We start from the raw sequence: 12,948 nt of genomic DNA on the forward strand, positions 1-12,948 counted from the left end.
CACTCCAAAATGACCTCGAATATTCTTGATTTCCTTATGTGATATTTACTATATTCCTTATGTTATAAATTGCACTCTGTTTCCTAGTTAGAATGAACAAGTTTGACATCTTTTTTATCCTAGGAAGAATCACCGGATATAGTAGACCATCTGAATCAACCTTCCACTGCTTGATTCTTCTGTCTGATTAGTCGATTGTGATCTATCCTGATTCGTCTCTCTTCTATAATCGTGGTACTAAGATTAGTGCGCACGAACGAATTCTACCAAGGTTTTATGCACTATACGCAATTCTAATAGAGTCTCTATTCTAATAAGCCCTCTTAGACTGCTCCCTAATAGTCTCTTAGGATCGTACGATCCTATTCTTTATAGATAGTAGTAGGTACGAGGGAAAGGTAGGCGTATTAGCCGTAGCCCCGCGTAAGGGCGTCTTTAAACGACATTACCTTAGAACTACCGACGAGTTAATAGTATACGTTGCCGAGCTTAACGGTATTAAAATAGCGGTTACTAAATTCGTTTACTAACTAAGGAACTAAAGGCTAGCAAGAAGCCTAGTAAAAATAGTTATTTTCTCCGATAGCTAGGCCTCTATCTAAGCAGTACAAAATCCTAAGCGATCGTCGGGCTAGTACGTACTCTAGTAAATTTATGACTTCGTCTAGGCCCTTCGATCGAAATAGGTATATTATTAGCAAACGCCTACGTCCGACACGATTCCCGTCGAGATCCGTTAGATCCCTATATACGTAGGCGTTCCTAGTAATAAAACTACTAATATTAAAGCAAAGTTAGCAGTAACCGGAGGTATAGAGAACGGAGCGGATTAACCGACTGCTAGTAATTCGGCGTCTAGTAGGTCTTCTAGCGATCGTGTCCTTCTAGCATCGACCGCGAAGCGCCGTGTGCGGTAGCGTATTAAGGAGAGATAGGTATAAGAGTAGGCGAAGGAGATAACTAGCAAGCCGAACTAGCGGTTAGTGAAGGCTCTAGATAAGAAGGTACTTTAGCTATTCGAATCTCTATCGAAGCTATATACCTCGATTCTGATTTAGATACGATTAATATATATTGTATTAACTACTTCTTATTCAAGATTAAGGCGGTCGAATTAGATTAGTGTTACTATAGAGAAGGGTCTTAAATACTAAGATACGTCTTAATATAGTGCCCGTTATACGCTAATCTAAGGAAGATCTTCCTTAACAAGGTTAGGGCCACTGACCTTAGGGATTCGACAGATTACGATACAATTATATCGCACTCGTAGGCCACCCGCTACGTAGCCGAATTCATGTTACAAACAGGCCTCCTAGGATAGTTCCGATACGTCGAAATCGAACCAGAACCAACAGGCGACGAAAACAACGAGCCAGGAAGACTAGCAGGTACAGGTAGTGAAGACGATAGGTAGGAGGAACGCCAAACCCACGGCCGACGGAGAGGTCGTGGACGAATACATCTACCACGCTAACACGTCAGTTAGCGACGAACGCCACTAATCGAGAACGAAGCAGGAGGATGTGGATGCCGAAAAAGAGGGAAAGCAGAGATGGAGATACAGAGGAGGCAGCAGGCCACTCTAAGGGTGAATCGAGGGATATATCGTGGGATTAAGGGCATTGCGGGCGTTTTGATACTGTTTTCGGGCTGATTTTATATGGCAAGACGCCTTTTTCCTATGTATTTACTGTTTCATGCGCGGGTCTGGCGTTCGGAATACTCTTGCTTCCGCCGGAGAAAGCGCCTGCATAGCCATTACGCCACTAGTTAGGCTGCATCAGGTTAATAGAGTGTTGTTTGATTGATTGATTGATTGTACCGGTTCCTGATATGAGCGAAGTAGAGCACTCCAAATCGGCTCACGAAGTCGCGACTATTCGTATAGTGTTCGATATACCGTATCACCTTGCTCCTTAGGGCTAACTCTCCTCTAGAGTTAGCTGACCTAAGCGCGGACGCCCGAGTGTATAGGTTATTGAAGTGGTTTGCTGCACTAGTAAATGTGTACACTTCTAGTTGATTAAGAAGATTATGCGGTACTTCATCGAGAAGCCAGTCAATAACTAGCTCACCCTAGATTCCTCCGTAGCTGTGAAGAATAATGACCACTTTCTTATACTTGTCGTCCAAGAGGGCTTATTTAATCACCGGGTAAGCCTATCGAACATCTTCTACTAGATAGGTAAAGTCGCGCTCGATCAAGTACTAGATCAAATCAAACACGATCCCTTAGCTGCTATGAAAGACGAATTAGTTAGAGTGTGTTCACTTATGTTAGGCGTATCGAGCTCACGTAGGATTGTGAACGCCAACGACCTCTCGACCAAAAGATTTAAGCTAGTTGATCGATGTTATCTTAAAGGCAACGTCACCTACCTAGAAATTTATTAGTTAGCGAAAATAACACTCCATAAGAGAGTCCTGGATAAGTCGAGGGATTATGATTAATGTAAATAATGTCGTACTCACCTAGCCGCTACCCTATTAATAAAGACCCAGTATTCATTAGTGGGAGCTAAAGGGCGTTTGACAGATTGGGAGATTAGAAGTCTGTTCCTCCTATTCAGGTACGTGCAGATCACAAAATTTACCAATATACCACACATGAAATAGGTGACAAACGTTATAATTGGCAACATTACACCAAAAAAGAAGGGAGATTATGAAACCGAGCTAGCCGATAATAAGTGCTATGTGAATAACTAGTATGATAAGGTTCTCGCGGGTACCCCTAAGCTCGTTTCGGCTGCTTAGCCGCGATAGTCTCAGCGGGAGGAGAATCCTAGGGGCATACCTAAAGCAGCGAAAGCCGAGAAGGAAATCGTCCCACAGCAGGTTCATTAGAGAAGTAGTATAGCGAAGTGGGTGATTCTCACTACTGCCGATCTGGGAGGGTCGGAATTGGAGGAGCATTATGTGGGAAAATGCGATTGTGGAGTTGTCTGATTGTTGTAGCGTAGGGCGTTGTCCTTGCGGCGAAATATTTACAGATTCGATAATTAGTTTTCCTCACTCGTGAAATGGAACAACGAAAGTGTACGCCAGATCTGGAATACTATCTAAAGTCTCGAATGCTCCGGGGCTCACATAGCCCGTGATGTATGAAATCCAGATTTGCATCGATCTGCATACCATGACCTTGCAAGACAATGATATCTCAGCACCGACGTCTCGCAAGACCTCTTCCTTGAATTGGATAGTGGAATACATGGTAGAGTATGACCGCGTGCGGATCATGGAGAGTTTGGCGCTGTACGTTCATAAGGATGGCATTTGTCAACACAGTTCCCCGGAGAACCATGGGTCGAGGACGACTCAAGGTAGCGCCCGCAGCAGATTTTTTCGCTGGTGACGCACCACGTCGGTAGCTGTCGACGCCTGTCATATCTCATATCCGAAAGCATCTGGCTACGGTCCATGGATTCTGCTGCATTACCAATCATACAAGGGATGGTACAATACGTACTTTGTACAGTAGTATCGCGTTCAATCGCCGGGAAAGCCGGGGAGAAACCGTGGAATGACATTCATCGCCACGGATTCGTCACTACTTCCAATTGAGAATTCGCCATTGGTTAAAATGTGCGACACGAGTGTCTCCACAGACAGCTGGTCCATGTAACATGCAGCTGTCGATAGCTATGTCAAGTGGATCTTGGCGGCCCGTCGGTTCGGCCCTTGCGCTTCCGTTGCAGACCCGGGCGGTTCGGCTTCTTAGGAATGAGCCGTAGGAATTCTAATGTCGGCAATTCTATAGGCTGAGAACTCGGCTCTGATAACATCTTCTGGGGTTTCTTTGTCCGTCGCGCTTGCCGTAATTACTAGCTAATCAAAAGGGTGTTTGTTGCTTGTCTTTGTGGTGCCCAGGTCCCTAGCAGGGGATGCCACCATGTCTGATCGCAGATCAGTGCAACCTAAGGCTTCGAATCCATTGTCTACTATGTGTGCTTTAAAGTTATCTTTGAAGTGACAGACGCAGTAATATTTCATGTAATCAATCAGTTCACGCAGCTATTAGTACTATAATAATACCTATTGACGCAGCGAATCCATTCCACCTTTACATTCTTTGCGCCCGTGTTAGCAATTTGCTTCCTTTGGGTCCTACCAAACATCTGAGTGAGAGATTCCTTAGAAGACCGTTTTCGACACTCAGCCATGGTTCAGCGAGTTGTCTTGGCTGGAACTGGCATTGCATTGCGGAGAGCACTCTTGGTGTCATCTGCAGCGCTGTCTTTGGAGGCGTTTGACGCTTGATTAGATAGTCTGTTGCGCAGTTTGCTCCAGGTGTAGGTGATGTTCGCGACGTTGGGCAAATTGGGGTTGTCTCCGCCTCTGGGAGGAATAGACTCCTTGTCCAGAATGCCCGCTTGAATCATCTCCTTGACACTTGGATCGATGACAGCATCACTGGGCAAGTCCCGTGGTGCTCCCAAGTTTGGAGGCAGACGACGCGGGATCCATTTGCCATTCTCCAGCTCAAGGCGGGTGAAAATTGGCAGGATTTCTGCGGATGGTATTTTGTTAGCTGTCTAGACCCAATTGAAAAAGAAGGAAAAAGAGCAAGAAAATGGAAATCATACCAAGGATCCACCAAAGTAGAACCATAATGAAAGGGGTACCATGACCGAATCGGAGGGTATCATGGGGTTGATTGGTCTTCCTCCGAAGTGAGAACGCATCAGTGCCAGGTTCCTCCTTTCCGGGGAATGCGTTTTCAGCTTTCGATACGTCGTCCACATTCAGAGTCTGGAATTGCAATTTACTCTCCGACCCCTCGAGGTTGAGCACCTCTTGAAGCATCCAGTTCAATACCGAGTCGGAAAGTAAATGCTTTTGGCCCTTTTCGAGTCCATAACCACCGCCGATGTCGCAGTGGTTACCGGCAAACCAGACCTCTTTAAGGTCAACAGGTGGGCCATTCGGATCAATGTGGAATAGAGCTGGCTTAAACTTCAGCCTTCTCTCATGGATGGCCACGGCATGCCGGATGTATCGTGCTGGTGGGTTTGCAATGACCTTGTAGGATTTGCGGAAAAGCGGAATTTCAAATTGACCCACACTGTTGACACAGTCGAAGAGGCCAAGGAAGTGGATTCCAACATTTGGCCGGCAAAAGTCTTGTTGAAATTCAACATGTAAGCCTTTAGCTTGTCATCCTTTTCAGTCTGAGGATCATTGCCACGAGATTGTTGGAAGTCGCTGAATGTATCCCAAGCAAATTGGACCATTTCCTCGTTTCCCTTCGATAGGAGACCAAGATCATGTATCATCTCAGCGAGGAACCGGGCCGTATAGGCGCCACGAGAAAAACCGAAAATGTAGATGTGGTCTCCCGGTTGATAGTAACGCATGACGAAGTGGTAGCCCGCCAAAACATGCTGCTGGAAAGAGGTACCAACTGCCTGGTCGACTGTATTGATGATACTTGACTTGACTTTGGGCAATATCTTCCCGCGTGTCGCACTGTTACCTTGACCTTTGATGTAGGTACCAATCCCCGCTGCCCAAGTGCTTAGCTAAAAGGATACGAACAAAAGACTGAGTGGGAAACTCACGTTGGTAATAATGGAATTGACCTTCCTTGTGTCGATCAAGCATCTGGTAGATCTTCACAATATTGGTGTCTGACTCATTGCCCTGAAAGTGGTTCCCGGTGCCATCAAAGCAAAGAATAATCCGGCGTGGGCCAGATGAAGCATTGGTAGAATTTTCAGTTTCGTCGGTTGCGTGAGGCATAGTGGGCAAGTATGGGCTTCAATACTGTGCCAAGTTGGACTTTGGTATTTGAACGAGAAGAGATCTTGGAAAAGGGTAAATTACAAATACTAGAGAGATAAAGGGAAGCCATTCCATCCAGTATATATGATTTGCCCGAGAAAGAAGTCTCTGACCATGCATATGTGCACAAGCTTTGCATGACGCCTAAAGACATGACGACAGGCCCCATTTGGTGATATTTTTACCTTTTTGCGCACCATCATTCCGTTTCCAGCTATGTGAACCTTAATGATCAAGCGTTGAAAGAGCAACACAATCTGCTATGATCCGTGCATTATCAGCTAGATTGAAAAGTTGAAATAGAACAACAGTGCCAGGGGTCGATGATCCTAGGAAACGCGGAACTTTCACATGGCGGGCTGCGAATGTGACATAATAGTCAAAAAATCAAGACTTGGGATTTTTGCAGCTCAAATCGTCTGTTCGAGACCTTTATAAGACGTAACGTCGTTGATATCACTGGCCTGTTGCATCCCTGCGTTTGCAACCCTCGAATCTTGATCAGCACCATGGTTGAGCCCTCCAATGTTTGTCCATGGGCTATGAGATCATCGATAATCCCTTTGGAGTAGTCTGGTAGGTGGATGATGAAGCTCAACACGAGTGAATAATGCTTAATTTTGTAACATCTGGTCTTCTATTGGCTTGGTAGTTAGCATGTGGAGTTCGCTTTGGACACTGGTACTATGTAGCATCAGAACGCAAGCATCGTCCCCAGGCTGTTATCGCTAGGAAAAGCCGCAACTGTTTATCGTCGACCAGACGAGGATTTTCCTGAATATTGCCAGAAAGGAAATGCCGCTGCGACCCAATGTTGGTGATGTCTTGGATCCATGACCAAATGCATCATTGTACGTCGAGGTAGAAAGATATCTACAGTCACCATGAACATACTTAAAGTTACAACCTATGTCCATTTTAAAAAAGAACTTTTCAATTCAAATTATTGAAAGGCTCTTGAGCACCTTTGATTCTTCCAACTCTCTGTTAATAATTGCCACTTGACATACCCTATCACAATCTCCCCCAAAATGGGACTTAGCGAGGCTATCTCCAAGGCATCCCCAGGATCCTCTTGGAACCCTCTGAACTGGGCTCCAAGTCTACCTTCTCCATCCAAGAGTGAGTATATGATATCATCGAAACACGGGACCGGCCTATGCTAACTCGTGAATTGAAGTTTCGCTTCCTGGAGTCTCTTCCCTTCCTGGATTGTCCTCGATCCCCGGGGCCTCTCTCTTCGGAACCAAGGATCAAGCCTGGTTTAAATCAATGCTCACAAAGTTTGGTCTCAGTGGAGTTTTGGCTACGGTTTTCAGTTTCTTCCTTTATGCCGCTTACTTGAAGTTCGTCAAGAAGGATGACAAGGGCGCCCTGGACTTGCTCAAGGACAAGGTTTCCGAATATGTCAACAAAATCCCTGGAATCGGCATGCTTAGAAAGGTCCCTCTCCTGGAAAAGCTCATACCGTCACCTGAAAGTTTGATATATGTGCCTAAAGGGACACAGTCAGCTTTGAGTAGTATTTCTGGAATCGCACCTGGCATAGCTTCGAAGCTCAACCCGGCCAAATGGAAGAATTTTAACAAGAAAAAGATCGCCGAGCAAGAGGATGATGAGAATTATCAGGCAGGAGAGCCGTACGGTGATCCTACTGCCATGGCTACGGGAATCGCCACTGATCTGAAGTCTATGGGACTCAAGGGTGGGTTCAAGGACCTTCGCACACTCTTTGAGGTGGCCAAGACCAAGGGAAAGCCTATCAATGATCGGGATATGACTGTAAGTACAAGTGTTGGAAGATACAAATGGGGTGATGAACATGATGCTCACCATTTATTATAGATGGAGAAGATGATTGCAATTGCGGCGTCATTGCCCCGTACCTCTAAGGCGCGAGGCAAACTTACTAGAATTATTATCGACACCCTGTGGAAGAGCTTGCAGCACCCTCCTTTGAGTTATATGGGCAATAAATTCCAGTACCGAACCCCAGACGGAAGCTACAATGTAAGTTGGCTATTCTATTAAGTTTCTATGAGTAGATTCATTAATAGCTATGATACAGAACCCCCTTCAACCTGACCTGGGTAAGGCTGGAAGCCCATATGCGAGAACAGTCCCCAAGATGAAGTACCTGCATGGTGTTCCCCCTGACCCTGGTCTTCTGTTTGACTGTAAGTTATTTCTCCTACCATCGAATTTTTTTATAGCCACGCTGACATCTCCAAGTGCTCATGGCTCGTAGCGATGATACCTTCAAGGAGAACCCAGCTGGTATCTCATCCGTTCTATTCTACCATGCGACGATCATTATTCATGGTAAGAATCAAGGACAATAGCCGTAAGTTCGGCGTTTACTGACATTTATAGATTGCTTCCGGACCAACCGTGTTGATCCTAGTATCTCGGACACCTCTTCTTACCTTGACCTCGCCCCCTTGTACGGTTCAAATCTCAAGGACCAGCTGAGCATTCGGACCATGCAGCGTGGTCTACTCAAACCGGATTCTTTTGCTGAGAAGCGTCTCCTTGGACAGCCTCCTGGTGTCAATGTGATGCTTGTCATGTACAGCCGTTTCCACAACTATGTTGCAGATGTTCTCCTGAACATCAATGAAAATGGTCGCTTCACTTTGAGACCTACCAAAACGGAAGAGGACAAAAAGGCAGCTCTCGCACAGCAAGATGAGGACATCTTCCAGACTGCTAGACTGTATGAATATTCCTCAAACGCAAAGCTTCTAGTACTGACCATGGATTTAGTGTTACCAATGGTCTCTACATTAACATCTCTTTGCACGACTACCTTCGTGGCCTCACCAACACCCACCACTCTGCCAGTGATTGGACCCTTGACCCCCGTATTGAGGTGGGCAGAATGTTTGACCCCGAGGGTGTCCCGCGCGGCATCGGCAACCAGGTCTCTGCTGAATTCAACCTCCTGTACCGTTTCCACTCTGTCATCTCTCAACGCGATGAAAAGTGGACAAACCAATTCATGCAGAAGATTTTCCCGCACAAGCCACTCGATCAGCTCACCCCTCAAGACTTTGTTGAGGGTCTTTTGCGCTTTGAGCAGAGCATTCCCGAAGACCCAGCAGAGCGCACCTTTGATGGGTTGAAGCGTGGTGCGAATGGCAGCTTTGACGACGCTGAGCTTGTTAATATTATGAAGGAGAGTATGGAAGACCCTGCGGGTCTATTCAACGCCCGAATGGTTCCCAAGGCCCTCCGGATGATTGAAATCAGTGGCATTATGACTTCCAGAAAGTGGAACCTCGCGTCTTTGAATGAGATGCGTAGCTTCTTTGGACTCAAGCGCCACGACACGTTTGAGGATATCAACCCCGACCCTCAAATTGCTGACCTCATGCGCAAGCTCTACGACCACCCTGACATGGTTGAAATGTATCCTGGTCTGTTCCTTGAGGATGGAAAGCCCCGCATGGACCCTGGTAAGCAAATTTCATCCACAACCGTTGATATCTGATAATTAATGGGTTAGGTTGTGGCGGTTGCCCTCCATACACTGTTGGTCGCGCTGTTTTCAGTGATGCTGTCAGTTTGGTGCGATCTGACCGATTCCTAACTGTGGTAAATGACCGTGGATCGAACATAAGACACCCAGAGAAAAAAGTGCTAAAAATGGCTATAGGACTACACCCCTTCAAATCTCACAGCATGGGGATACCAGGAAGTCCAGCAGGATTATGATATGTAAGTACTATTGCTTCCTATCTGTACCCACAAAATTTATTGACGTTTCCTTTACCCACAGCCTTGGAGGATCGATGTTTTGGAAGTTATTCCAGCGTGCATTCCCCGGCTGGTTCCCTTACAACTCGTTGCACTGCACACAGCCAATGTTCACTCGCAAGATGAACGAGCAGATTGCACGTGAAATCGGAACTATTGACCAGTACACTTTTCAGGACCCATCGCCTCCACTTACTCCCAACGTAGCCACCAAGTACTCCGCCGTGACTAAGATTCTGAGTGACCAGAAGAACTTCCGCGTCATCTGGGCCAAGAACCTCAACGACATGACCCCTGGCAAGAAGTACGACTCTTACATGCTGGGTGGTGATGCTGCTGCGAATACAGCTCAGAGAAACTTGGTCAAGGAAATCATGTTTAGCCCGCCTGAGTTTATGCAGCTGCTTTCTCAAACATCGATGCATGTTGGCAAGGAGCTCTTGGATGATGAGACTCTCAGCCTCGGCAAAGATTTGAACCAGCTTGATATTATCCGGGAGTAAGTCATCCTTTATCGCCAGTATCTTTTGAAAATGTGATTACTGATATGCCTGTAGCATTGCTATTCCTCTGAATACCCGTATCATGGCCGATCTTTTCTGCTTGGACTTGAAGACCGATGAGAACAAGGGAGGTAGTCTAAACTCTACTGAGCTTTATACGTACCTTATGGGTGTTCGCACTTTTGGCTTCAACAACTTCGATCCTGCTCTGGCATTGCGGCGCAGAAAGGATGCCCATGAAGGGTCTAAGGTTCTGACTGAGACCACCCTCAAGGTTATCTCGGGTGGATCAAACCCAGTTGGCGACGCCCAAGGAATCGTATCCAAAGCCACTGGAGCCATTACCGGGGCTGTGACTAGCATCACGTCAAAGATCCCCTTCGTCGGTGGCCTTTTCAGCAAGGCCAGCAAGAAAGCTGAAGCAAAAGCAAAGACTGGATCTTTGAGGTGGTATGGCCAGAATGTCGTCAAGGAACTTATCTCCGCTGGAAAGTCTCCAGAGGAAGCTGCCGACATTTGCTGGTTGACTGCTGTCGCTGGCGTTGGTGCGCCAATTGGAATGGTTTGTGCCCACTCTACTTCCCCTTGGTTCTATCTTTGCATGGAAACAACTTGTCTCTAACATGGTAATCTCCTCTAGTTTGCCGACGTCTTGAACTATTTCCTACAAGAGGAGAACTCGCAGCACTGGGAGGCAATCCAAAATTTGTCTTCAAGCTCGGATCCCGAGTCTGCTGACAAGGAGCTACGGAAATACGTTCTTGAGGCCCAGAGACTTACCAGCAATCAGCGGGACATCCGTGCCTGTGTCAGCGAGACCACCGTTGATGGAAAGACTTACAAGCCTGGTGATGTGGTTATTGCTCTATTTGTAGGGATACCAAGTCCGGTAAATGGATAACTGAAACAAATGCTGACTATTATACTCCGAGTAGGGCCCCGCATGCAGGGACACTGATGCCATCCCTGAGCCGGATCAGTTCAAGCTTGACCGGCCGGAGAGCGCCTACATCCACTTAGGCTACGGGCCTCACGCCTGTCTCGGGCGCGAAATTGCCATTACCTTCATCAGCTCCCTTGTCAAGTTGTGCGGCAGTCTGAAGCACCTTCGCCCCGCTCCTGGTAAAATGGGAGCTCTGAAGCAGATTCAGATCAACGGCGACAGGGCGTATCTCAACGACAGCTGGTCATACTTGACCACCGACCCAACGAGTAAGTTTTGCTCCTATGCGACTACCCAGAGTAGAACTGATACTAACATATTCTTGTAGCCTGGAAGGTTCACTTCGATGGCGTGGGAAAAGGCGTATTCCGCGCTCCTAAGCTCGCTGCTGCTGTTGCCAGTGACATCAACTACAATGCTCTGAAGAAGCAGCAGGACGAGTTTATCAAGAACAAACTCTCCAAGCTCATGCCCAACGGCCCTGATGCGTCGCAGTACGCTAATGGCACTGCTGACCCCACCAAGCCAGCGACGTACAGTGAAGCCGTTGGTGCAACTGTCCCTGTGCCCAATGGGGGTCCCCCAACCAATGCCGTTGATCAGCAAAGCAGCATGCCAGGCTATCAAGGCCTTCCGGATGGTCAACCGCAACAGCAAACTTCCATCAAAGAAAACCCCGGCCTTTTGAACCGAGCCATCAGTGACTTTGGTGAAATTAACCAGAAGACAATAGGCACTGCTCACGAACTCGCCCACGGCTTCGTCAACAGCGTGCCCGGAGGAAGCTCGGTTTCACAGTTGACTCACGGAATTGCCCAAGGCTTCATCCCTAGTTCCGATGGTGCTTCTGGCAGTGCAAGCGAGCAGATATAATAGTCGAATGTGGGAGGGGTGTCTCATATGTGACCAGGGAAGCAAATGCAAACTAGATCTCGCGGGATCAATGCAATTTCGGATCGTTAGGGCGATTTCAGGCTCCTATACCATTGAAAATGACTCTGGGCTCTTCTTATCTCGAGCATCCAACTTGGAGCTCGAGCTCACTGAAACCCGCTCTGATTCCTTCTATTTTACTTTACAGAAATGAAAATAAATACCTTGAAAGGTAATGATCCTCGCCTTTGATGACAACTCTCTATATACTGACCTAAAATTTGCCCCAAGATGATGCCTCGGCAGTTCCAAAGCTCGACATGGGAGGTTATAGTCCTTGTTCAAAGTTGAATCCATACCTCCATAGGAAGGAGGACATGAGAGCCAATAGTTGGGGTACCAGATATTCAACAGAACCTAATGTATCGTCGCAGAGTCTTTATGTGATGATACAGTAAAAACCAATCACAGCCAACACAACGTCACTGAGATCATTAATATATTCATAAGATTAATCAATACGATCTTAATGATATCAAATCAACAAGAAACCAATTATAAGATTGTTCAGTACGATCTATATAATCTATGTTGATACCATGTGACCATAATAAGGTTCCCCGGATCTCAATGGAAACTTTATCATCCAAACGGCCAAACAGAACCAAAAGCTACATGATCTCATAAAACTTTACAAAAACCAATTGATTTCATACAGTAAATCATTTGGATATAATCAAATCACTCATATAATATGCGATCTATATCATCACGACGGTCAATTACATCGTACAATTAAGCAACCACTAATCAAACAGCTACTACATAAGATCACTATGTATCTAGACCTATCTAGAACGATTATATGTAAGAAACAAGTTTAATAAGTTTGTATAAAATATTGATTATAAGTATGCCCTGCTTTCTCTACGAAGATCTGATTATTATGTAGAATATGTAACAAGAGATTCAATATAATTAACCAAGCTTTAGTCCTACCTTACTTTTCTCTCATATTATCTTTATGATTCTAAGCCGAATTGATTTTATTCTTCCTATTCAATCAAGGAAGAAGATCGATCT

The 12,948-nt window shown here is 46.1% G+C and overlaps 3 protein-coding genes across 3 annotated transcripts; 1 reads left to right on the plus strand and 2 right to left on the minus strand.

Moving 5' to 3' along the window:
* Nucleotides 1-1,869: 1,869 nt before the first annotated feature.
* Nucleotides 1,870-2,919, minus strand: N7458_008737 (uncharacterized protein; the record flags this gene model as incomplete). The annotated part of the gene is made up of 3 exons (XM_056912119.1): nucleotides 1,870-2,079; nucleotides 2,173-2,211; nucleotides 2,710-2,919. Coding segments are annotated over 3 exons (459 nt in total), but the record flags the coding sequence as incomplete, so codon positions are not given.
* Nucleotides 2,920-4,169: 1,250 nt separating this feature from the next.
* On the minus strand, nucleotides 4,170-5,745 carry N7458_008738 (T6SS phospholipase effector Tle1-like catalytic domain-containing protein; the record flags this gene model as incomplete). Its single annotated transcript, XM_056912120.1, has 4 exons — nucleotides 4,170-4,513; nucleotides 4,590-5,068; nucleotides 5,110-5,509; nucleotides 5,565-5,745. The coding sequence occupies 4 exons, from the start codon at nucleotides 5,743-5,745 to the stop codon at nucleotides 4,170-4,172; spliced, it is 1,404 nt and encodes a 467-aa protein (XP_056760969.1).
* Nucleotides 5,746-6,818: 1,073 nt separating this feature from the next.
* Nucleotides 6,819-11,865, plus strand: N7458_008739 (peroxidase/cytochrome P450 family protein; the record flags this gene model as incomplete). The annotated part of the gene is made up of 14 exons (XM_056912121.1): nucleotides 6,819-6,909; nucleotides 6,968-7,569; nucleotides 7,633-7,797; nucleotides 7,856-7,964; nucleotides 8,020-8,109; nucleotides 8,161-8,503; nucleotides 8,554-9,245; nucleotides 9,296-9,384; nucleotides 9,446-9,507; nucleotides 9,569-10,045; nucleotides 10,104-10,611; nucleotides 10,690-10,938; nucleotides 10,985-11,261; nucleotides 11,321-11,865. 14 exons carry the CDS (start codon nucleotides 6,819-6,821, stop codon nucleotides 11,863-11,865), a joined length of 4,299 nt encoding a protein of 1,432 aa, XP_056760970.1.
* Nucleotides 11,866-12,948: the final 1,083 nt, after the last annotated feature.

The sequence above is a fragment of the Penicillium daleae genome, assembly GCF_028827525.1.
Source record: "Penicillium daleae strain IBT 16125 chromosome Unknown utg000008l_segment0_segment0, whole genome shotgun sequence".
In the NCBI taxonomy this organism is placed as follows: Eukaryota; Fungi; Ascomycota; class Eurotiomycetes; order Eurotiales; family Aspergillaceae; genus Penicillium; species Penicillium daleae.